We start from the raw sequence: 27,372 nt of genomic DNA on the forward strand, positions 1-27,372 counted from the left end.
CAGGACATTCTTCCAGAAGGATTTTGGCTTGTTCAGGTGTGTTTTGGCGAACACCAGTCAGGCTTTCTTATGTCTCTCTCTCAGCAGTGGGGTCCTCCTGGGTCTCCTACCAAAGAACCCCCTTTCATTGAGTTGGTGAGAGATGGTGCAAGTTGAAACTTTCGTACCTTGTGTCGGAAGGTCAGCTTGAATATGTTTGGCAGTTGATTGAGGTGCTTTCTTCACCATTCGAGCAATCCTTCTCTGCAATTTTCGATCAAGTTTTCTCTTGTGGCCACTTCCAGGGAGGTTGGCTACAGTGCCATGGGCCTTAAACTTCCTGATAACATTGCGTACGGTGGACACAGGAACATCAAAGTCTCTGGAGATGAACCTGTAACCTTGAGATTGTCCATGCTTGGCTACAATCTTGTATCTGACCTCCTCAGACAATTCTCTGGTTTTCTTTCTTTTTTCCATGCTCATTGCGGTACACACAGTGACACAAAACAGCAGAATGACTCCTTTTCTCCATTCAAACTGGTTGAATGAGTGATTTTTATATTGCAGGCACCTGCAACTCACTCCAGGTGAGTTTAATTCCAAAGTAAAGGAGAATCACCTGCTTGAAATCTAATTATTTCTAACAACTTCTAAAAGGTGCTAATGAGATTGTCCGGGCCATTTTTAGATTTCTGTGTGGAATAAGCTAAGATTTTGTAATTTTTTCATTTTTTTTTTTTTTGTTCCACTGTACACCAAAGAAATACATATGTGGATACCAAAAGATTTTTAAATTTAGACAATTTTCTGGAAGAAATGGTGCATTATTTGAAAAAAGTGCAAGGGTGCCAATATTTTTGGCCACGACGGTACGTGTTAGCTCTTGCACAAGCCTCGACTTCGTACACCAAAAAAATTGTTGCTTTGTCATGTTGTCCAAACTATGGCATTAGGGAGTTAAGAAACAGACCTCACACAGGTCTGTGAGAATAGCAAATGGCAAACGAGCAAATGGAGTCTTGAAAAGATAGGTTGTTTGAAGTGAACTAGTTATACACTTGGTTGGTTGGTCATTTTGAAACTCCGGAGGGTTATGCTTGTATGGGTTATGCCAGTTACAGTGCATTCAGAAAGTATTCAGACCCCTTCACTTTTTTCACATTTTGTTATGTTGCTGCCTTATGCTGAAATCGTTTAAATTCATTTTTTTCCCTCATCAATCTACACTCAATACCCCATAATGACAAAGAGAAAACAGGATTTTAGAAAGTTTTGCAAATTTATTAAAAAGAAAAAAACTGAAATAACACATTTGCATAAGTATTCATACCCTTTGCTATGACACTTGAAATTTAGCTCAGGTGCCTCCCATTTCTCTTGATCATCTTTGAGATGTTTCTACACCTTGATTAGAGTCCACCTGTGGTAAATTAAATTGATTGGACATGATTTGGAAAGACGCACACTTGTTTATATAAGGTCTCACAGCTGACAATGCATATCAGAGCAAAAACCAAGCCATGAGGTCGAAGGAACTGCCTGCAGAGCTCAGAGACAGGATTGTGTTGAGGCACAGATCTGGGGAAGCCGACAAAAAAATCTCTGCTGCATTGAAGGTTCCCAAGAGCACAGTGGCCTCCATAATTCTTCAATGGAAGAAGTTTGGAACAACCAGGACTCTTCCGAGAGCTGGCCGCCCGGCCAAACTGAGCAATCGGGGGAGAAGGGCCTTGGTAAAAGAGGTGACCACGAACCCGATGGTCACTCTGGCTGAGCTCCAGAGATCCTGTGTGGAGATAGGAGAAACTTCCAGAAGGACAACCATCACTGCAACACTCCACCGATCTGGGCTTTATGGCACAGTGGCCAAATGTGAGCCTCTCCTCAGTGAAAGACAAATGAAAGCCCACAGAATCTTGTTTCTCACAGTCTGAGAGTCCTTTAGGTGCTTTTTTCCAACTCCCAGTGGGCTTTCATGTGTCTTTCACTGAGGAGAGGCTTCCGTCTTGCCACTCTGCCATAAAGCCCAGATCGGTGGAGTGTTGCAGTGATGGTTGGCCTTCTGGAGGTTTCTCCCATCTCCACACAGGATCTCTGAAACTCAGACAGAGTGACCATCGGGTTCTTGGTCACCTCTATTACCAAGGCCCTTCTCCCCCGATTGCTCAGTTTGGCCGGGCGGCCAGCTCTAGGAAGAGTCCTGGTTGTTCCAAACTTCTTCCATTTAGGAATTATGGAGGCCACTGTGCTCTTGGGAATCTTCAATGCAGCAGAACTTTTTTTGTAGGCTTCCTCAGATCTGTGCCTCGACACAACCCTGTCTCTGAGCTCTGCAGGCAGTTCCTTCGACCTCATGGCTTGGTTTTTGCTCTGATATGCATTGTCAGCTGTGAGACCTTATATAGACAAGTGTGCGTCTTTCCAAATCATGTCCAATCAATTTAATTTACCACAGGTGGACTCCAATCAAGGTGTAGAAACATCTCAAAGATGATCAAGAGAAATGGGAGGCACCTGAGCTAAATTTCAAGTGTCATAGCAAAGGGTATGAATACTTATGCAAATGTGATATTTCAGTTTTTCTTTTTAATAAATTTGCAAAACTTTCTAAAATCCTGTTTTCTCTTTGTCATTATGGGGGTATTGAGTGTAGATTGATGAGGGGAAAAAATGAATTTAAACGATTTCAGCATAAGGCTGCAACATAACAAAATGTGAAAAAAGTGAAGGGGTCTGAATACTTTCTGAATGCACTGTATACACATCACGCCTTCAGCATGATGGGTGTATGTCGGAACCTGTTTAAGATGGAATATAGATTTAAAATGAACTTGACTCTTTCTGAACTTTCAAATGTGAGTGAATATGTGGTGACCATGGAAAAAGGACAGAGTATGATACAATGAGAAACACTGACCGCCTTTGTTTGCTTGGATTTAACAAATAATAGATCATGTACCTTTTGTCGTTTTTTGTTTTTTTTAACTACACAACACCAAATAATGCCAAATGTGGCACACACAGGCTGCCATGGCAATGACTATCTGTACTCGTTGACACCACTCATGAGGGCTGTGCACGCCGTGAGTAACTTTGTGTCGTTGAAGTACTTGGCATTGTAATTATTGTCCCATTCAGCCGAGGCTGTGGGAGATAGTGCAGTGATATAGTCAGCCTGTGACAGATGTGACATTATGGAAATAGCTCCAAACACTGCAGAAAGCCACTCTGGGTAAGGGGATAAGGGAAGGTTAGATAAAGATAAGGATAAAGCAAAACAAAATAAATAAATAAACAAACAAAAAAAACAAAACATTCAAGACACAGGAAATAGAAGACACAGGTAGCAGAAGTCAGGTAATGTGATTAACCCTTTGAGTACGGATGACGTCCAGTGCCGCAACCCACGAAAAAGTTTTGTGTACGGATGATGTTACTACACGCCATCGACTATACCCATAAATAGATCGTCTACGTGGCTGCATTCCCGTACCAAAATGCCAAATTAATCCCGTACCGGGGGTATTTTTATCAAAAAAAAAATCCCGTACTCAAAGGGTTAAACCTCAAAGATGTCGGAATTGACATTCCTCTTGAAACCGAGTCGATCGTAGGATAATGAGAAGCATGTTACAGGTAGTGAATTCCAGAGAGAGACAACACGAGGGATAAAACTTTCTGCATAGCCTTTTGGTCTGCACTTTCGATCATAGTGTATGAGTGTGCAGAGATGGCAAACCGAGTCATGCGTCCAAACACTCTTACAGGAAGAGTGTGCACGAGTATTCAACCTGAGAGTGCTTTCTTGTGGGACACCGACATTTTCGGGAATAAAATTACCGGCGTCAAATGTGACGTTTCATTTGTGATAATAGAGGAAGTCATCTGTCATTGTTTCTGGTCCTGCACTCTCAGGGAAGTTTTTTTTTGGGGGGGGGGGGGGGGGCGTGCTTGAGTATTTCTCTTCTACCATTTAACCTGTGCCTATTTTTCCCATCCTGTGGTAGCAGTGTAGTAATATTTGATTGTTACTACCGTAGGTTGTACATAGATGCAACAGTCGTGACTTTATACTCTCCCATAGTGTTTGTGTGCGGGAGAATGAGGAAGAAGGCCACGAAGGCTTTTGCAAAGACCAGGCCTCAGGAGAAAAGTACACAGACTGTGCAGAACCAACAAACACATTCTTTTGGTGAGTTTTCGTGGTGTTCCTCATATTGGGTTTTGCATCACTGCAAGGTTTTGATTTTGCATTTCAGTGAATGTCATTTTATTAACCTTTCATAGATAGACGTTTCCCTTGGAAAATGTGACAAATGTCTAGATTTCTGTTTGTCCATATCTATCTGTCTCTGTCGTTGTCGCCTTGCTTGTACATCCTCTTGCTTATTGCTTCTGAGAGTTGACTGTTAGCCCAACTGTCAGTTCATGCCATCCATCACTTTGCTCTTCAATGAGCTTCGATCTTGTAAATAAAAACAAAATGGTGAGAACAGGGCCTCGGCAGGTGTCGTAAAGCTCAGTAGTGCAAATGGGAAAGACAGCAAGGTTCTTGCCATTATTCTCAAATTTTCTACAATCCTTGCTCAAATGAGTAAAATATTTTGAGTATATATATATATATACTAGCTTGGCTCGGCTCGCTGCGCTCGCCTCACCAAGCGTCGTTACTGAGGAACGGGCTTATTTTAACTGAGGCTAAAGACTGTACCTGAGTTGCTGTGTTGTCATGATTTTCACCAATCATAATACAAACAATTACTTTGCACAAATGTATTTGTTGTGTTTGTGATATTACATTTTTATAGGCAATTTAGGTTGAAGATTTAGGTTGAATGTTTTTTTTTTTCAAGAAAGAACCCCTCAGCACATACATAGGGGAGGGGTAGGTGCAGACTGGAAGTTTGGGACGATTACACCTCACCACCACGTAATTCAAAACACCTCACCACCAAGTAATTCAAAACACCTCACCACCAAGTAATTCAAAACACCTCACCACCAAGTAATTCAAAACACCTCACCACCAAGTAATTCAAAACACCTCACCACCAAGTAATTTAAAACACCTTACAGCCATAAAACACGTAATAAAAACACCTCACCACCACAAAATTAAAAACACCTCACCACCACGAAATTGAAAACACCTCGCAGCCATCAAACACGTCATAAAAACACCTCACAGCCATAATACACGTAAAAAAAACACACCACCACAAAATTAAAAACACCTCACAGCCATAAAACACGTAATAAAAACACCTCACAGCCATAAAACACGTAATAAAAACACCTCACAGCCATCAAACACGTAATAAAAACACCTCATCACCACGTAATTCAAAACACCTCACCACCAAGTAATTCAAAACACCTCACCACCAAGTAATTCAAAACACCTCACCACCAAGTAATTCAAAACACCTCACCACCAAGTAATTCAAAACACCTCACCACCAAGTAATTCAAAACACCTCACCACCAAGTAATTCAAAACACCTCACCATCAAGTAATTCAAAACACCTCACAGCCATAAAACATGTAATAAAAACACCTCACCACCACGAAATTGAAAACACCTCACAGCCATAAAACACGTAAAAAAAACACCTCACAGCCACGAAATTAAAAACACCTCACCACCACATCATTTAAAAACACCTCACAGCCATAAAACACGTAAAAAAAACACCTCACAGCCACGAAATTAAAAACACCTCACCACCATGTCCTTTAAAAACACCTCACCACCAAGTAATTATAAATACCTCACCACTACATAAATCAAAACACCTCACCACCATGTGATTTAAAAACACCTCGCCACCATATGATTTAAAACCCTCACCACCACGTCATTTAAAAACACCTCACCACCACATAATTCAAAATACCTCACCACCAAGTGATTCAAAACCACCACGTGATTCAAAACCACCACAACGTTATTAAAAACACTTCACAACCACGGAAACAAAAGTTTGAGGGAGTCGTTAAGTGTCAACACAGACACTGCCCAGATGTGTAGATATTAGGCTATGAGCCGAGGGGTCGACCATGCTCAATCAGAGGGAGGATGGCTAACAGTTATTTTTGGCAAGGCCAAGGTCCCTAGTGCTGAAAAAATGTGATAGCAGTGTGAAACTCTTAGCCGTATCTGTGTTATCATCACATTTGTCAGATCACCCATTTATCGCTTTTCGGGTCATTTTTCCCGCTTAAGATTTAGGGGGTGGGGTTAGTTTTTTGGCTCTCAAATAATATCACGTGTATATATCAGCTAGTGTGGTATATCAGGTAAAAGGTTATTGAATTACCTTTCAAATGATGTATAGAAAGTGCACGCCGCACGCGCAGCCCCTCCAAATATTGCCAAGGATCTGGAGAAAGCATGGGAAGTCGGACACAAGTGCTACACAAACTTCAAGATTGAGCGACTTGAGAGCAACCCACCAATCAAGAAATTCCACGACCCTTTGCAACTGAACAAGCTGAAGACTTTCAGCAACCTCACTAAGAAGAAGGAATGCAGAAGCAATGGCAGGGCAGTAATTCTTCAAGCAGACAGAGCTCTATTTGGTAGAATTATCGTGATGGCACAGGGCCGAGATCTTCACATGGCAGAGGTGCTATCTCATCCTCTAGGTCCCTTGCCATGGGCCCTGGCGACACCCGAAGGCCTCCTACGGAAAACCAACAAAGCTGCCCTAGCCACGGCCTTGCAAAGGACTGTGACCCCGGCTGAAAGGATACCCAACAATTCGGCAACAATTATTGACGGGATGCTCCTTATACAGAAGGTGGCAGGTGATCAAACTACATTTGCCGAAGTGGCCATGATTGTCCTATCCATGGCCCTGAAGGATGGATGCAGTAGCCAGAGGATCGATGTCGTCTTTGACACCTACAAGGAGACTTCCATCAAAAACAGCGAATGGTTAACCAGGGCGGAAGAACTTGGACTTGAGCTGGAAAACATCACGGCATCTCAAATTGTAAGGCAATGGCGCAAGTTTCTCAGCTATGTTGGGAACAAGTCAAGTCTTATCATGTTCCTGGTCGAAGAGTGGAAGAAACCAGAGTACATCAGACGCCTACAGGGAAAGGTTCTCTTTGTAACATGCGATGACAAGTGTTATCAGATCACATCTGATGCTAGCCAAGAAGTAGTGGCCCTGGAAAGCACACACGAGGAAGCAGATGGTCGTCTGTTCTTGCATGCTGCCCATGCTGCCGCACATGGATACCAGTCTGTGCTTATTAGCTCAGATGACACCGACGTACTTGTCATTGGCTTGGCATTTCATACCAAGATTCATGCCAAGTTGTTTCAGAAATGTGGCACCAAAGCAAGGGCTAAAATCCTAGACATAGGGAAAATAGGAAAGTCAGTCGGCACAAATGTATGTCAGGCCCTAATTGGAATGCATGCCTATACCGGATGCGACACAGTCAGCACGTTCGCTGGACGAGGAAAACTGACTGCACTAAAACTCATCAGAACCAACAAAGATGTGCAGGATGCATGTACACAGCTGGGAGAGGACTGGGACGTCAGTGAGGAACTGATGGATAAAATGGAGAACTTCACTTGTCTCATGTACGCACCGAAGTCGGGGACAGTGAAGGTGAATGACTTGAGATATCACCTGTTCTGTGCCAAGAGGGGAGAGATCGACAGTCACCAGCTACCTCCGTGCAAAGACTGCTTAACCAAACATGCACAGCGAGCCAACTATCAAGCCGCTATTTGGAAGAGGAGTCTCAAGATGGATCCAGCAGTACCGAGTCCAATCGGGAAAGGATGGCACTGGGATACCCAGGATGGTCGCGTGCAGCTGGCAGTCGACTGGATGCAAGGACAGCCCGCACCACAGGCGGTTCTGGATTTACTGGCATGCACCTGTTCGAAAAGATGCACACTACCCATGGCCATGTGTGTCTGCATGGCCAGTGGTTTGAAGTGCACAGACATGTGCAAACTCACCACATGTGACAACCAGAGAGTGTATGGTGAGAGTGATGACAGTTCGGCAGAAGACGATGAAGAAGACGACGACGATGACGAGGATAACTTCTGAATTGTAGAACTGTATGGAGAAAGATCATGTACATATGTGTAACAAATATGGTGTACGCTGAATTGATAACTCGTGTACTTTATAGTATGATGTCTATAAATATATGTTGCTTAAATAGAAAGTACATTGTTTTCCTTTGGTTTACTTTATGTATAGCTGGTAATATAAGAGAACCATACAACACTACAAGACTAAAAACGTTTGCATGAATATGATGTAAATTATCTCGCCAAGTTAGGGTACATCAGGATACATACATATACATGGAGTAGGTTAATCATCACATGCATCATACGTCTGTGGTATATTCAAGAACACCACATACAGTTTGGTCATAATGCCTTCATATTTTTAGAATTAGACATTTCTGACACCAATTTCAGTACTTTTTGGCCTATATATGGCTGACATCCCAATATTATATATACTATTTTTAGACCAATAATGGTATACAAACTATATACATGCTGTCGGTCAAAAATCGTAAAATGTAAATCAATATATCATAAGAGCGGAAAGATATACATTTATGGATTTTAGGTCATGGTTACAGCAACTACTGTATATTGGATTTTCTCATCTTTATCAAGGTGTATGAGATTTAAGGCCCAAATTTGACTTTAATCATACTGTGTGTTTCTCAAATTCAAAAATTCATTTAATATCCGCCAAACTGAATTTTTGCCTAATTTTGTTTTCATTGGGGATTTTGTGATAAATTTTTGAGGGTTGGCAGAAATAATTATGTTTTAATGATCATAAAGAGGTTACTATATATCACACAGGCACTTTCTATACATCATGTGAAAGATAATTCAATTACCTTTCACCTGGTATACAACACTAACTGATACATATAGGAGATATTATTTGAAAGCCCCAAAACGAACCCTACCCCCTAAATCTTAGGCGGAAAAATTACCGAAAGCGTTATTGGGGTGGTCTGACAAATGTGATGATAACACAGATACGGCTAAGAGTTTCACACTGGTATCACATTTTTTTCAGCACTAGGGTCCCTGGCCTTGCCAAAAATAACTGTTAGCCATCCTCCCTCTGATTGAGCATAATGTCGAAAATTTGAGGGTCTGGCTCATAGCCTATATATAGATAAATGACTGTACCCGAGTTGCCGTTTTGTCATGGTTTAAACCAATCATAATTTAAACAATTATTTTGCACAAATGTATTTGTAATATACGTGATATCACATTTTATAAACAATTTAAGTTGGGAAAAAAAAATCCCCAAAAAATTCCCTAAAAATACAAAATTGGAAAATTTTTCAAAGAACATACGCTTAGGACAAACTGACGGGAGAGATATGTGCATACCAGAAGTTTGGTACGATTTCACAAAAGTTTGAGAAAGTAGTTCAGTGACAACACAACACAGGACAGATGCTGCACAGATTTATATATATATATTTATATTTATATTTATATATATATATATATATATATATATATATTGTTACGTTTGTAGGCAATACCTTAGTCCAGGTAGAATTGTATTGGTAGTGTGCTCCGACTGTCGTGAAGAAGAAGAAACCCTCATGTATCATAAGTCTGGATCTGGTAGACCGTATGTCGTGGAAGAGCGTATCTTCATTCCCATCATGAGGTGTGGGATATGCTAATTAGCTCGGGATTAATGATAAATCCCCTGTATGTAATGGCCTCTGTTATTTTTCCTCTGTTCCTTATGACACATGCAGCACACACACCTCGCCAGGAAATCACGCATTAACCACACTAAATAAAAGGCGACCGGAAACCAGGCATCGAACACTACCGCTGGTGCCGCAGCCACTACATCACCACCTCAATCAAGGCAGGCCGTGGGGTCACGTCCCGAAGAGCAGTGATTGGTCCAGGATTGATTGGCGCAAAGACTGCTAAGATGGCACTCGCTGATAGGAGCGGACACGGCGACGTCGTTGGATGACGTCAGAACCCCCGAGTATAAAAGAAAGCTCTGCTCGACATTTGCGGGTTCTTGATTTGATTCTTGATTTCCTCGCATGTTCTGGGTTTGGTGGCGAGCGGTCGTCTCTCCGACATTTTCTCGAGGCTGGCTCTGATTTTCGGGATTTGTCAACGAACTGTCGAAGTTCACGAGTTCTCTTCCTCTTAGCCTCTCTCTTCATCTTCTCGTGGCTGGCTCTGACCTTCTGGCTTTGACAGTGAACAGTCACAATTTGATATCTCTCTCTGCTTCGGGAGTTCACGGCGAGTGGTCAGAGTTCATTGAGTGGCCTGCTTGGCTTGGGCTCGGTGGCTGGGAGAGCGAGCTGCGCACCAAGGTCGTTCCCGCACACATACTTCGTGCCAACTAGCGCATTTTCGTGCGCAAGGACGTGGGAACTGGGACGATTCCTGACGAGGTCCAATAGCCGATTAGAGCTAAGTGCCACACAAACACATATTTATTTTCACAGTTATATTTCCCTTTGTCTGTATTCGGGTCTGTGTATCAAGACATTTATTAGTTTGTCATCCTCTTTTCCCTTGCGTGTAAAGAATACCATCATTTTTGGATTGAGTTATATATATAATCGTGTTTGGCCCTATGAATCACTAAATGCTGCAGCATCATTTAAAATATTATAGAACCAAAATCTAATAAATTCGCCATCGGCAGTGGCTGAGTTGGCACGAGACCAGACCATAAGTGGTAGCTGTGTTGGCACGAGACCAGACCATAGGCGGTATCTGTGTTGGCACGAGACCAGACCATAGGCGGTAGCTGTGTTGGCACGAGACCAGACCATAGGCGTTAGCTGTGTTGGCACGAGACCAGACCATAGGCGGTAGCTGTGTTGGCACGAGACCAGACCATAGGCGGTAGCTGTGTTGGCACGAGACCAGACCATAGGCGGTAGCTGTGTTGGCACGAGACCAGACCATAGGCGGTAGCTGTGTTGGCACGAGACCAGACCATAGGTGGTAGTTGTGTTGACGATACCAGACCGTAGGTGATAGCTGTGTTGGCACGAGACTACATAGGTGGTAGCTGTGTTGCACGATATCAGACCTTAGGCAGTAGCTGTGTTGGCACGAGACCAGACTGTCGGCGGTAGCTGTTGGCACGAGACCAAACCAGAGGCGTTAGTTCTGTGGTGGCATGAGACTGGACCAGACCAGATGCAGTAGTTCTGTAAGCACGAGACTGGACCAGACCAGATGCAGTAGTTCTGTAAGCACGAGACTGGACCAGACCAGATGCAGTAGTTCTGTAAGCACGAGACTGGACCAGACCAGATGCAGTAGTTCTGTAAGCTTGAGACTGGACCAGACCAGAGGCAGTAGTTCTGTAAGCACGAGACTGGACCAGACCAGAGGCAAAGCAAAAAAATTTTTAATGGTGAATAAACTGTGGGTGTTGATATTGGGCAGTAAAAAGCAATCGTAGTCGGGTGGGGATGGGGGCACACATTCTCTGTGTATGTGTGTATCGTATAGTGCCCCCTGGTGGGAGATGGTATTACAAGTCTTAATAAAATAGCCCATTGACATCATAGACATAGTGGAGTTAACCCATCCATAAGGATAGGTGATCTACTACAAACAACAACAACAACAGGCATTTAAGGCCATTTTCCCTGCTAGAGCGGGAGGGGAGTGTCGTGATCTGGATAGGTGATTTACTATTTCATGTAATTTGGTTATCACCTAATCCTTTTATTTGAATGGCAAGCAGGTGAGAGAACTTTTAAGGGTTTATTCCTTCTAAATTGACTTGAAATTTGATTCATCAGACTGCATAGCATTCTCACATTGGTCCAGAATATACACTACATGACCAAAAGTATGTGGACATCCAAACATCAAACATCTCATTCCAAAATCATGGGCATTAATATGGAGTTGGTCTCCCCTTTGCTGCTACAACAGCCTCCACTCTTCTGGGAAGGCTTTCCATGAGATGTTGGAACATTGCTGTGGGGATTTGCTTCCATTCAGCCAAAAGAGCATTAGTGAGGTCGGGTGTTGATGTTGGGTGATTAGGCCTAGCTCGCAGTTGGCATTCCAATTCATCCCAAAGGTGTTTAATGTGGTTGAACTCAGGGCTCTGTGCAGGCCAGTCAAGTTCTTCCACACCGGTCTCGGCAAACCATTTCTGCATGGACTTTACTTTGTGCACAGGGGCATCATCATGCTGAAACAGGAAAGAGCCTTTCCCAAACTGTTGCCACAAAGTTGGAAGCACACTGTATACTGTAGAATGTCACTGTATGCTATAACTTTAAGATTTCCCTTCACTGGAGCTAAGGGGCCTAGCCTGAACCATGAAAATCAGCCCCACACCATTATTCCTCCTCCACCAAACATTACAGTTGACACAATGCATTCGGGGCAGGTAGTGTTCCCCTGGCATCCGCCAAACCCAGATTCGTCCGTCGGACTGCCAGACGGTGATGCGTGATTCATCACTCCAGAGAACGTGTTTCCACTGCTCCAAGAGTCCAATGGCAGCGAGCTTTGCACCACTCCAGCCGATGCTTGGCCTTGCGCATGGTAATCTTAGGCTTGTGTGCGGCTGCTCAGCCATGGAAATCCGTTTCATGAAGCTCCCGACGAACAGTTGGTGTGCTGACGTTGCTTCCAAAGGCAGTTTGGAACTTGGAAGTGAGTGTTGCAACCGAGGACAGACGATTTTTCGGTTCTACGCGCTTCAGCACTCGGCAGTCCCGTTCTGTGAGCTTGTGTTGCCTATCACTTTGCGACTGAATCATGACTGCAGGTTATGGACCAATTGAAAATCAATTTCAATTGATGTATGGGCATCAATATGCATTTGTGGAGCTAAAAATAAAAAGGCTGTGAATTACATGTGATGCAATGTTTCTGAGCATTGGGGGTTTTTTTTGGGGTGGAGGGGGGGAAATCAATTTAAATTGATGTATGGGAATCGATATGCATTTGTGGAGCTAAAAGTAAAAAGGCTGTGAATTACATGTGATGCAATGTTGCTGAGCATTGGGGGGTTTTTTGGGGGGGGGGGGGGGGCGAAATTTTAGCAATTATCACTTAATTGCAGAATTTAATGGCAAAACAAGTGTTTTTGCTTACAGATAATTTGTACGGATGATTTAACACAGAAGGTTCATTAACAATGTCTTTGCGATTAATATCGTTAGCTTGAAAATTTAAATCGATCATTCAGTTTTTATTATTTATTTAATTTCAGAAAAATATATATCTCAAAGACTATTATTTGTACAAACAAGAGTCGAATGTAGAAGGACAAATTAAAGACATGGCCTCACATTGGAGTCTTAGTACTCCTGTTCATATAGTTACAGAAAGGAATAGCATGAACTGCCAACAGTAAAATGGAAGACTCATTTGAAACTACACTACATGACCAAAGGTATGAGGACAACCCTTCTAATTAGTGGATTCAGCTATTTCAGCCACACCCATTGCTGACAGGTATAAATGATCAAGCACACATCCATGCAATCTCCATAGACAAACATTGGCAGGAGAATAGGCCGTACTGAAGAGCTCAGTGACTTTCAACGTGGCACCATCATAGGATGCCACCTTTCCAACAAGTCAGTTTGTCAAATTTCTGCCCTGATAGAGCTGCCCCAGTCAACTGCAAGTGCTGTTATGGTGAAGTGGAAACGTCTAAGAGCAACAACAGTTATAGTCCTTGAGCCAGACCAAAAGTAATGCTCCGGCGGGGGGAGTAATTCTCATTATGATTTTCCATTAGACCAATGTCTCAAGTGTCAGAAAAGGTGTGATGGACATCTGAGAACGGTAGCTTAGTGCCCGGATGGACGCCATCTTTGAAACCACCCAGCTCGAAAATGCCCATTTGGTGGGGTACATTGTTGCACGTGTATCTGGACTTCTATACTAGCTATCGATGTGCGGTTGACGACTAAATATACGTCCGATGTGTACCGTCTAAATAAAAAATAATATGAAGCATTTTGTTTTAGATTAATTATTATAAAAATCAATTATCGAAAAAAAATCATATATTTTTCAATATTTTATTATTAGACTTGTACTTTTTTTAGTGAAACAACACTGGTATGATTTTCCAAATTATGCATTGTGCTACACCGTTTATCTGTCTATAAAAATAACTCAAAAACTAAAACATATCATCCACCACGAGTTTACAACAAATAAATGTAAAGAGGCATAAAATGACTTAGGCCGCCGCTGGCATTATCTATTCTGACGATAACGCAAGTTAGGAATGTCGTACGGAGAGGATTTTAACACCATACGATATCTAATAAGCAGGCGGAAATTGTTACATCGGAAATCTGCACTTTGGTGGCCATCTTGGATTTCAAAATGGCCGCCAATTATATTAATTATTCATTACTAGAGTTTGGAAAGACGTATGGAGCTGATTTTAACACCATACGATGTATATTCCTAATAAGCAAGCGGAGGTATCATTGAACATGTCATGTTTTAGTCAAATAACACCGGTATGATCTTCCAAATTATACATTTTGCTAAACCGTTTATCTGTCTATAAAGATTTTCAGGCAATTTGGCCTGCATTATAATAGAGAACAACATATGCTATACAATATACAGTGCACACAAAGTTAATCATCAGAGTCGCCATCAGAGTCATTGGCATCCTGAGCCACGATAGCATCATCCTGCACCATGTTGGAGCATCCCTGCAGCTTACACACAACAGTGCACTTCAACCCATTCAGTATGCAGGAGCAATCTGACGGTCGACACGTCCTTCTGCATGTGCATGAGATGAGATTCAAGACGACATCTGGAGCTGGTAGACCCGCCATCCATCGGATTGTGAGCGAACCGCCATCATCGAGTTCCCAACCATGTCCTGCTGATGGTGTTGGGACGTCTGGTAGGTTTTCAAGGCTGCGTCGCCAGATAGCCGCCTGATAGTTGGCCCTAAGCGTATGCTGCATCAAGGAGTCTTCACAAGGCGGCAATTGTCCAGATTCGATCTGGCCCTTCTTTGCACAGAACATGTGATAACGGAGCGAATTAACACCGACGATCTTCGTGTTCTTGGCGTACAGCTGACACGTGAAGGCCTGAATGCTATTGAAGACGTCTGTTGGTACATTCCACGAAGATCCCAGATCTGTGAATGCTTGAAGATACAGCTCATTCGCTTGCACAAGCTTCAAAGCCTTTATCTTTCCTTGGCTAGCCAGAGCACTCACAGTGTCACACCCGCTCCATGCATGAAGCCCTGGCAATGCACTGCAAACTCCAGACCCCAATACCGCAGCCAACTTTCCAACGTCGATCATTCTGACTCGAACCTTTGTTCCTCGTCTGATGAAGAGCTGACTATCGATGGTTCTGCTGAGATGAAGACTGATGATCAGAACGTCGGTGTCATCTGCCACTAAGATGATCGTCTTGTAGTGGGTAGCGGCGTGCTTTGCGTGGAGAAACATACGCGTGTCTGCTTCCTCGTGGCTACATTCGAGTGCTTGCACCAACTTCCACCTATCGCGGGTCAGTACCACACATTTTTCACCACAGGTGACATACAGTGTTCTGTTGCCTAGCTTTTCGCGATTTGTTTCATGTTTCCACGACTCCGCCAGAAACACATCCAGTTTCTCCTTTGTCTGGCTGCAAGCAAGGAGACGCCGCCAGTTCATGATTTTGTGTTCGGGTCTGATCTCGCTGAAACTGATGCCTTCATTTGAACCGCGGTTCACACGCTCAGCTGCTTTGATGGATTCTTCTGTGTATGTGTCAAAGACAACATCGATGCGCTCACTGCCTTGACCAGCGTGAAGCGCTGCAGCAAGGATGCGGTCAGATAGTTCTTCGAACGTGTCGTTCTCGCCATGCATCTTTTGTATGAGAGCCATCGCATCAATTATTGTTGCACTTCGCTTGTCAACGCTCTCGGCTGGTTCCACAAGACCTTCCATGTGTTTCGCAAGTGCAGCTTTGTTCGTTTTTTTCATTGACCCATCAACGTTTGCCAAAGACCATGGTAACGGCCCTAGTGGGTGACAAAGGACAAGTTGCATGTCGAGGTTCCTTGTCTTGGCGATGAGTATCATGGTGGCAAACAGTTGTCTGTCAGCTCTCAGGACGATCTCCTTGTTTGTGCCCTTCACAACTTTCTGCTTGATCTTACCAAAGGTCTTCAAGTTTAGCTTGTTCAATGTGTCATGAAAGCCTGTTCCCTCTTCAAGACGTTTCTGGAAGCTTTGATACGCCGCTTCCCCCTTTTGCAGGGTGTTGAGTAGGTCATTAGAAACGTCCTCCCTCGCAGCCGCTCCGGTAGATATACTGAGAAGACATGACCGATCATCGGCGAATGGATTGGTCCAGTCATTTTCCAGTAGATCACAGATAGCTGTGACGCCAGACTCATCACGTTTGATGCGAGAAGTAGACAAGTCAGGGTGCTTGGCGTGAGATGTGTCGCTGCCATTCACAAGGATAGTTTCTCGTAGTTGCCTCAGTGCAGTAGCCCGATTTTCTGCAGTTAGATAGTATCGTGACACAGCCCCTTGTCGAAGACTAAAACCTCGTGTTCCTCCAGCTGTTTGCGTATCTTTGTTTACTGTTTCTTCTGTTGTCTGATCAACAGCGATTCTGGCAAATGGATTCCCTGGTCTAAGCTGTACGGAGAAGTAGCCTTGATTGAAATGCCTGTACAACTCGGGGCATGTTTCGTGGAGTTGCGTCATCTGTGCATAGTACACTGGTAGATATCTAGCATAGTTCACCTTGTTTATTGCGAAACACCAAGGGATCACTCTTCTGACACAAGCCAAGTGAAGCATCCAGTCGCCTTCTCTATCCGCACGAATCAACCCCAGCAGGGTCTCTACCATATCAATATACATCATCCAGAAGCGAGCCAGGTCTCCATGTTTGGTTCGCAGAAAATGTAGGTATTTCGCGAACATGTCAAAGCTCTGTACACATGAATCATCATCGAGAGCAGCAGCGAGAGTCTCGTGGCAAACATCCTCCTTGATGCTGCGAATTTTGAGGTCAGTGCTTCGAATCTGGGGTTCCTTGTCAGGATGATTGCTTTCTATCCACACCAGGAAGCCCTTCCAAATGATGCGCATTAGTGCCTCGTACATCAACTTGTGGAGTCGCACAGCACGGTTGTATTGCTTGCCTTCCAGAACCCTGTTGATGGAACCTTCAGCGATTACTCCTGACTCAACAGCTACATCCCGAAGGCCTGCATCTCCAAACATTTTCCCAATGCTCGACATGAAGTTACAGATGGTATGGAAGTTCCCCATCATGAGCACGATTCTTCCATATCGATCGACATCTTTCCATGCTATTTCGGTCGCCTTAGCAAATAGTGCCTGGTCTAGCACCACCGGTATACGCTCAAGCTGAAGTGATGACATGATGTTCAGAGCTTCTCTGAGGATTTCTTGCACTGTTGCCATATCTGTGGCAGGCGCGTTTATAGTCGGCAGGTAGCCAACTACATCTTCCGTCACCTGAACACGATCTCTAGTCATGATGTTGAAACCAGTCCACGAACTGATTGTCTGGTCGCATGGTTCCAGCATGCGAGTCATAATCCATACGTGATTTCGGCGCTGCGCAAGGGATGTTGCGCCTGCAAGAGTGTCAGAAAGATCTGCAGGCTTGATTGCAGGTGGGCCCTCTCGTTTCCCACCGCTGTATATTGGAACTAAATCGCTGGATGACGGGATAGATCGCTTCTTATCTGCTTTGGATACTGCCGATGGAGGTTGGGGCGGCAAACACGACTGCGACTTCGGTTGGACGATGATACCGTTGACGCGATGCGATGTTCCGCCACCACTCAGCGATTCCTCTAGCCTGTCGATGTTATCGAATGCTAATACAGTCGGGACCGAAGGGTGCACATGTGACGGAAGTGGTACTGTATCTTTCTCCACACTTGCTAATTTGTCTATGCATAGCGCTGTCTCGATTTCTTCCAGAACTGTGTACGAACATCCGTGCCCGAGTCGATTCAATATTCTGATGACCTCTGTATTACCGGTGAGCGTTTTCATGACCCACGGAAGTAGGACATGCTTCGATGTTCTGATGGTACCCCGGTGTACAGCATTGATGATATCTTGAGCCATCGACCATACCAGTGTGTCGGCACGCGCAGAGCTACCCCCACTCCCGCAAATCAAAGTATGCAGAAATACACGAAGAGAATTTGGTATCTTCACGTAATCTGAAGTGAGTTCTGCTGGCTGAGGCGGCCAACGTTCATTGTAATGAGCATCTTTGATCTGGTGTCGCAGTGAAGTAGCTGCACGCACAATGTTACTTTCACCGTCCGTTCGTTCAAATGCTTTCACTTCTGCTTTCAGGTTTACGCACTCTGCAGCAATCTCTCGCTTTGTCAGATTATCGAGCATCAAGTATACACGGTGTTTCACATTGAAGAAGATGAGCGATTCTCCAAACTCTCTTTGTAATGTGCGCTGCAGATTCTTCTTGATGGAGTCACGAACATCAACTGAAAATGTATCTGAAGACAGGATATCTGTTGCAACATCAACTATTGGAACAATCCTCGGGTTCAAGAACAAGTCAGTGCGAATGAAATTGAATATACATCGTATCATTTCTTTTTTCTCGATATTATCTTCAATGTCAGTTTCTACTTGAGGTTTTTGGGGCCGTGTGTAGTTTCTATAGCAGGAGAAGTGGTAGTGAGCCTCAGCTGCAACCATATCTCGTGTAGTCAATGCCAAAACTCTCTCATCATTGCGAGCTGTCGCAGCATCTCTTATTATCTTATCTGCTCGAAGTTCAACAGCCAAGACAACTGTTTCACGGGTACGACTGCCTTTTATGAATTTTGAAGCACGCTGGCAAAAAATGTATTTATCATCGTAGACCGTTGAAGTTGATCCTGTCTCTTCCCGTGATGATCGCCGTCGCACCGCATCGCCAGTATCAACTGAAGAACTTCTAGCTGCATTGGTCAAAGTAGCTAGGTGGTTTTTGTGAGTGAAGTCTGATCTACAAGCCCTATGGTATAATATTGGAATATTAGGAAGTTCAACTGCGCCTTCTTGGACTAGCTTTAGAATTGGATAAAAGTTTCTAACTGCGGCTGCGTCACACAATGTCTTCCAAGAACTGTTGCCCGCTGCCTTGCTTAGTTCAGAGAGTGGCGACTTCTTGCTGCACAGGATGCACGTTCCGGACTCAGGTTCAATCTTCGCCCGTTTCGCCTCGACACCGGCCATCTCAGCTGAAAGAACAAAAAGACCGACGTTAGATTACTCCGATATCCGAAAAGCTCGCCAGCTTACATAGACATACTCATCCAAGTCAGTGAACATGTTAGATGGCGCCACAATACAACTCTATAATAGAGTTGTATGTGGCGCCATCTAACATGTTCACTTTTAGTTCTTAAGCCACCCACCCCCCCCCCCCTCAGAAATTAATCAGGTCACCGCAACAAATCTCAGACTGAGATATAGAATATAGAATATAGATATAGAATAGACTGACGTCACTTTCGGCACTGGGTTCTGTGGGTTGATTATCGGCGGGAAATTCCAACTGACATAGTTTCGGTTTGTGGAAAGTGCATGCCTTTTCATATATTTTTTGTGTACACTCGTGGTGGATGATATGTTTTAGTTTTTGAGTTATTTTTATAGACAGATAAACGGTGTAGCACAATGCATAATTTGGAAAATCATACCAGTGTTGTTTCACTAAAAAAAGTACAAGTCTAATAATAAAATATTGAAAAATATATGATTTTTTTTCGATAATTGATTTTTATAATAATTAATCTAAAACAAAATGCTTCATATTATTTTTTATTTAGACGGTACACATCGGACGTATATTTAGTCGTCAACCGCACATCGATAGCTAGTATAGAAGTCCAGATACACGTGCAACAATGTACCCCACCAAATGGGCATTTTCGAGCTGGGTGGTTTCAAAGATGGCGTCCATCCGGGCACTAAGCTACCGTTCTCAGATGTCCATCACACCTTTTCTGACACTTGAGACATTGGTCTAATGGAAAATCATAATGAGAATTACTCCCCCCCCCCCCCCCGGAGCATTCACTTCAAAAAATGGCCGGTTGGCTTAAGGACTATTATAATAATATCTAAGAACTAAAGACAGTTTCCAAATGAATTTATTTGCTTCATAAGCAAAGACATTAAGCTTGGCAGGCCCTGGTTGACATTCCCTTTGAAGCACTTCGCTTGTGATGCTGAGATCCCAATCGCATTTACTGTTTGTATTTGTCCAGTTTTTCCTTCCTGACAGTTAGCTTCTCTATCCATCTTGTCCACTTAGTGAGTGCATCGTCCCCTACCCCTCATTCATCCCACATCCCTTATCTGTCCAAGTCTCCTTCTATTTTATCCCTCATACCTGCTGTTGGTGTCCCCACCCCTGTCTGCTGGTCCTTTTGTTCTGCTACGTCTTGATACATTCTTTGTTCTCATTCCTCCACGAGCCTTGACTTTTTATACAAAAAAAGTCCTTGATTGATGTAAAAGTAAATTGATGTCTTCAAAGTCCTAATCCTAAATACATGCAATACATGGATCACTGTTATATATTTTAAAAGTCACTGTTAGACTGATTTGTACACGTTCGGTGAAGACTGCCATTTTGGATGACAAAACCGCTTTGCAATGTTGGTCTTGCACAAATTCTTCTCTGGTGTTGTAATAAATAGCTTGATGGATGTATGTGTTGTGGTATATTATTATGAACACAAAAATTCTCTGCTGTCTTGTTTTTGATTATCAATAATAATGGTAATATTATTACTACTAATAATAATAGGTAAATGCAAGAATCGGAAGTGTGAAAGGCACTTTTGGGGAGTGCCATGCAGATAGATTCACATATCCCACGAAGAAACACAAATGCCATTGTGTTATATCTGAGGCAAAAATTTCTGTTGTTTGGATGTTTGCGATGCTTAGGTTCAACACTATGCACGATAAACAAAAATGGAAGTACTTCCAGCAATCTCTGCAATCGTTGCTCACGGAGCATCCAAAGAAACATTCTTTTAAAATGTTTTCCTTTCATTTTAGATCTGCTTCAAATAAAGTAGTCATCCCCATATTATTTATTCTTTGCAATCTTTGGCTTAGGTGGAATACAGTGCACGATCCACAATGACGAAACAGATAATCTCCACACGCTGCCCGAATGTCTGATTACAGTAGACCTGCTCTCGTTGTCGTCTTAGTGGATTTTGTTAATTCCGCATCTGCCCAGCCCTTGGCACTTGTGTGGTATTGCCAAAACAAGTCTTGCACGATCTGGTTCGACGAAAGTGCCCTGCAGTATCGATCAATAATAATGAACCCATCCCCTCCAAAAGCAATCGTATCCAAATATGTCGCAGCAATATTTTTTCTAAGGTACCAGCTCAAACACAAGTGTGTAAGCCAGAATTGAGTCAATATTGGATTGTACATGTTTGCTGGAAGTAGAATCTATGCTGCAGTAGCTTTGCGGGAATTGTAAAGCTTCAATGCTGAAAAAAAAATAAAAAGAAGAAATTATTAGATTGGCAAACCTCTTAACATCATGATCCACCAGCTGGAGTCCATAATGAGTCGTGACGTGGAAGCTGGAAAGCTGACTCCATGTTGTTTCATATCGTCATGCATTGCGTGTGGTACTGTGTGGTATGTTAGCTTTTTGGCGATTTTTCTCCATATTTCTATGAAGAAAAACGCCTTTTTAGAGTTTTGAAGAAAAAAGAAAGAAAGAAGACATTTGATGTCAGAATTTCCATTTGTACGTACAAAGCTCTGCATCCCATGTTGTGGCTTGCCTATTGAGCTTAATAGATTGCTGTTACGTGTCACATTTGTCTCTCTTTCCCTTTGAAATGCTGCATTGTATGAGTATCTCGTTTTGAATATGATGACCTCAGTTCCTAAGCATATCTTTGAATTTATCTTAGACTTTGAACAGCACTTTCCTGTTGCATGGAAACACCAATCTTTAGAGAGCTTATTAAGGCTTCTGCTGTTTGCAGGTGGTGGTTAGCCTCTTTGCAAAGGGTGTGCCTTTGCTATTATATCATTGTTTGTGGTTTAATAGTCTCGCCAGAATGTTCCTTTTCTATTTGAGTTGAAAAGTCGCAAGCAAAGTTGTTGTTGCTAAAAATAATTTTGATCAAAGCATTTGCTTGTAAATGTACCTTACTGTAATAATCATGCATGTTTCATGGAGCTGAAAATCTCCTGGGAAGCAGAAATTATTCACTTTTGCATTTCAAAGTTAAGATGAGCTGCACAGCAGTTAAAGCATATACAGTGCTACAGAAAGTCTACACAATTTTAAATTTTTCACCCTTTGTTTTATTGACTTGTACCCTGGAATAAATTAGACTTTTCCCACCTTTATTTACACACTAGCAGAAGTACCCGGCATTGCCGGGCGGGGGAGGGTAGGGGAGGGGAACGGGGGGGAGGGGAGAAGAGTGGGAGGGGGAGGGGGGAGAAGAGGGGGGGGATGGGGAGGGTGAGGGATGGGAGGGGGGAGGGGAGGAGGGGAGGGGAGGGGGGAGGTCTCTACTAACAAGTCTGTTGGGATAGGTCTCTACTAACTTTGCACACCTTGATTGGGCAATATTTGCCCATTCTTCTGCACAAAGTTGTTCAAGCTCAGTCAAGTTGTGTATGGAGTGTTGATGGACAGCAATCTTCAAGTTATACCACAGATTTTCGATTGGATTTAGGTCAGGGCTCTGTCTGGGCCACTCAAGGACATTTATCTTTTTGTTCCTTCGCCACTCCAGTATAGCTTTGGCTGTGTGCTTTGGGTCGTTGTCATGCTGAAAGGTGAACTTCAGCTTTCTTGCAGAGGGCAGCAGGTTTTCCTCTCGGATTTTGATGTATTTTGTTCCATCCATTTTTCCTTCTATCCTGGCTATTTCCCCAGTCCCTGCTGATAAACATCCCCATAACATGATGCTGCCACCACCATTCTTCACAGTAGGGATGGTTTTCTTTGGGTGATGTGCTGTGTTGGGTTTGTACCAAACGTAACATTTTGCATTTAGGCCAAAAAGTTTAATCGGCGCACAAAACTTGCTGCCACATGCCTTATAAATCTCGATTGTTTTTTTTTTTTTGCATACCTCAAACAGGACTCAAGGCGGGCTGTTTTGAGTAATGGCTTCCTTCCTGCCACCCTACTGTACAGGCCAGACTTGTGGAGTGCTTATGTTATTGTTTTCACGTGCACACAGTGACCAGTCTTTGCCATGAAGGCCTGTAGCTCTTTTAAAGTTGCTATTGGCCTCTTTGTGTCCTTTCTGATCAGTCTGCACCTTGGTTGGTCATCCAGTTTGGAGGGACGGCCTGATCTAGGCTGTTCGTCCAATGCCTAGATCAGGCCGGCCTAGATCTAAGCCGATCTAGGCCGTCCTTGGTGGTACCAAATGCTCCAAGGGAAATTCAATGCCTTTGAAATATTTTAATACCCATCCACTGATCTGTGCCTTTCCACAGCTTTATCCCAGATGTCTTTTGAAAGCTCCTTGGTGCTCATCGTTGAGTCTTTGCTGTGAAATGTACTACCCAGCAGAGGAAACCTACAGGAACAGCTAATTTTATTCTGAAATAATCAGAATCACTAAAATTTAACACAGGAGAAGGCCAATCAACTTGGTGTGTTGTTTTGAAGGTGATTGTTGCATCTGAGCTAATTTACCATTGCTATTATAAGGGGGTGGACATGTATTCAATGAAGATATTCGAGTTTTGTATTTTTTATTGATTTTCTGAAATTAGTAGAATTTGTTTTTCACTTGTAAGTTGTGGGTTACGATGTGAAAATAAAGCTGGAAAAAGTCTGGTTTAATGCATTTTAATTCCAGGCTAAATGCAACAAAAGGTGAAAATTTTGAAAGGGGGTGTGGACTTTTCTGTAGGCATTGTGGTGTCCTTTACTCAGAGACTCACGAATATTGGAAGTCGATGGGTTGCAAATTATGAATTGGTATACACTTACCAATTTGCAAATGCAGTACTTGGAACTTGTGAATACAGTGTTTACTGTACTTACATGGAAATGAAAGCTGAACTCGTAGAATGATTTGTTATCTATGCAGTTGTAAAATAAAACTCAGGAGACTTACATGCTGATAATCTGCTGTCTAGACCTGTATATCAGCAAGTATGTGAATGTTAACAAAAAAAAAAAAAAAGACCTTTTACTCACTCTATCTCTCAAGGCCTTTGTTTTTATTTTCCATTACTCTCCAGTTCTTGCACCACAGCAATTACCCTTCCTCAGTTTTATAACATTTTAAAAAGATAAGCTTCAATTCACTCTTTCAAGATTTTTAACTTTGAGTTTCATTTGCATTTCACTTCCTGACATCTCTTGCATAAAGCAGTGTTGTCTTTTCCAGCTGCCATTATTCGTTTATTGACACGTCCTCCTTTTCTAAAACCTTGGCAACCAGAATGTCTTGGTGTTGACTTCCATTGCCTGTTTCCTGTTGTTAAGTCAGTTTGTCTGTTCAATCTGCGAACGTAACAACTTTATCCACAAACCCTTATCTTAATAAACAGCCTTCCAAAACAAAATTGTAGGCCTGGGTAATGCTGGGGATATTCTGTCACGACATGCTGTTCTAATTTGTTGGCATGACGTACTACCTATAGTATTTCAGTCTGCAAGTTTATTTTCGTTCTCAGCTCCGACATGAATTGTGTGCATGAGAAAATGTGTAAAAGTCAAGAATTGGCAGGAGGCAGCCAAGTCATCCTCTTACCTGATGCTTAGCATTACTTTGTTAAAGTTGTGGACGACTATTTTTCACACCCGAGCACTGTAAAGTATTTTTTGCTGTCCATTCCTCCACTTACTCTGTAGTTTTATAAATTGTAATTATTTATTTTTTGTGTTCATTGTTCAGTTATCTTGATTATTGAACTTTTGTGTAGGTATTATCTGTGTGGCTGTTTTGGCATTACCCACGGCGTAACAGCTGCCAATTGGACTAGCATTTAAACTATGTAAAAGTAAATTTTGAATCTGTTTGATTATTTGAGCTCAGAATAATAAGCTCCATTTCCCAGCCTGCTTATATTTCCAGGGTGGATACCAGGTAGGTGTGACAATTGGTATCAGATTGTGGAGTGCTTCCTGCTGGTGAATAATGCTGTTTTAGTTTATGTGTGTGTGTGTGTGTGTGTGTGTGTGTGTGTGTGTGTGTGTGTGTGTGTGTGTGTGTGTGTGTGTGTGTGTGTGTGTGTGTGTGTGTGCGTGTGTGTAATTGATTTAACAAAACAGACCAAGTATCTATGTGGGGTGCTAATAATTATCAAGGATGAAATGGAAGAGGCAGTGGAGGGATAATATATGGTGTGGTTCAAGGAGCAGTAATGGGAAGCTCCATTGTGAACATTGAGCAATCGCTGCATATTTTCTCGGCCCAGATAATAGCAAAGATGCCCATTAATGAAAATTTGATTGCTGATTTGCACGATAAGCTAAATGCAGGTAAAAAAAAGTAATACCCTCTGCCACCATCACCAGGTGGCGCTACACGGTACACATTTACATAGAGAATTTACGTCCCCCACACCCCCGAATGAGGCAGCGGCCACATAGCTTATGTTACCCTCCCAGACAAATCCGTATTTGTATTTGTACCCCGAGTAGAGTATAAAAGTGTTTATAGCTGGAGTACCCGGTGTTGCTCAAGCGAAAAAGAAACATCAACATATTTGAAATGAGGGCAAATATAATGGAAAAGCAATTACATCCAAATCAGAATCGATCACAAACGTCAAATCACTTTACCTTTTCGTTGAATATATGCTGGTGAATGTTCATCATGTTTCTGAGTTAAGTATGATGACGTTCATGAAGCAGAAGCCTTACCACCAACTTCGACCGCTTCCGGAATTGTTTTATTATTTGTATTCAAGTTTCTGGTGATTGTTTTGTATTTATTTATGCGAATGTGTACTTGTATAAACGGTCATTAATCAAAAAGGCTTAGGCACTATAGAGCAAAATTATATATAAGAATTTTTAAAATCCCCCCAATGTTTTTTTGTTTTTGTTTTTTTTCCCCCCAAAAAACAAAAACCTTTTTTTTGGCCCAAAACACCCAGGCACTCACTGATGAACCTCTGAACGTTTGACGAAGATCTGTTCAGTCATCTCTGAGAAAAATGGTGACTTCCCATCCTAAATGACTTCCCATCATAGATGGAGCTCTGTCAGTGCATACAGCTAAACCAGTCTCGATCATGTTTCTTGCAAAAAATTGTTGATCATTTTAAAGATGTTTTCTCCAGTGGTGGTACTTGACTGACAGGGCATTGCAGAAAAGAATGTCGTCTTCTCCTCTGTACCTTACAAAAACCATAAGTTGAGCGTCACCTGCAATGTCCACTGATTCATCAGTCTGCAACGAATTTTTTTCCTACTTTTTTCAATGTCACAATCATTTGAGCCAAAATATCATCTGAAATGAGATTGATTCGACGTTTTATGCTATTATCAGAAAGTGGTACCGATTCAATGTTTTTGGCAACATCTGCACCGCCAACAGTTTTAACCATTGCCACTGCTGTTAGCTTCACCAGCTCCTCTCCAATGTTATGGGGCTTTTTGCATCTTGCAATATACCATGCCACTTCAAAGGACGCCAAGGAAGCTTTCTTGAGAGAAAAGGCTGAACTTGAGGGAGCATCAATTCGACTTCGTTTTACCTGTTATTCTTTGTCCTCCCAGTAACTCAGTGGCTTTTCGACAAAGTTTGGATGAACTGAATGCAAATGACGCTTCAATTTGTCTTCCTTCATAAATTCATTGGTGAGGACTTGCAGGGACTGAACACACTGAGGTCTGACATTCCCAGATTTTTCTCTCATCTCGGTGAAGCCATATTTCAAAAACTCAGGCTTGCACAGCAGTTGTGTTTTGCGTTGGGCCATTTTTCCAGTTAAAGACCAGACCTAGAATGAAAAGAGTTGTATATTATAATATTTTTAGAAGACATTGGAAATTCAAAAAGTAAAAAAAAAAAAACTAATTGTAAAGTTAATTTATATTATTCGACTCGACGACACACACAGTAACATTCATCAAAAACCACACGTAAATAAAGACAAGTATGATGCAGGCAATACTTACTTTGTTTGTAGTAACTAGATCTCGGTCTCCAGTAAACAAGTGAAAGCACGACGGTCATATTGTGAACTGTCTACACATGCGAAAATCAAATTTCTTATATGCGAAAAATTGGTTTTCTAGTACATTCTTGAATGATTCAGAATAAAAAAGAAAT

The 27,372-nt window shown here is 42.5% G+C and overlaps 1 protein-coding gene across 3 annotated transcripts in view; it reads left to right on the top strand.

The window, feature by feature from the left end:
• Window positions 1-27,372, top strand: part of LOC137425115 (uncharacterized) — a 97,710-nt gene that overhangs the window by 3,283 nt on the left and 67,055 nt on the right. The window contains exons 3-4 of one of the 3 annotated variants that reach the window (XM_068113215.2): window positions 4-135; window positions 4,067-4,174. In XM_068113215.2, the coding sequence (XP_067969316.2) occupies window positions 4,084-4,174 (91 nt within the window). In that variant the 5' untranslated portion in view covers window positions 4-135; window positions 4,067-4,083. Of the gene's footprint in view, window positions 1-3; window positions 136-4,066; window positions 4,175-23,634; window positions 23,745-27,372 lie in introns of those variants that run through there. The other 2 variants (XM_068113214.2, XM_068113217.2) reach the window with 2 other exon arrangements.

The sequence above is a fragment of the Myxine glutinosa genome, chromosome 4 (genome assembly GCF_964187855.1).
Source record: "Myxine glutinosa chromosome 4, kmMyxGlut1.1, whole genome shotgun sequence".
Lineage (NCBI taxonomy): Eukaryota > Metazoa > Chordata > Myxini > Myxiniformes > Myxinidae > Myxine > Myxine glutinosa.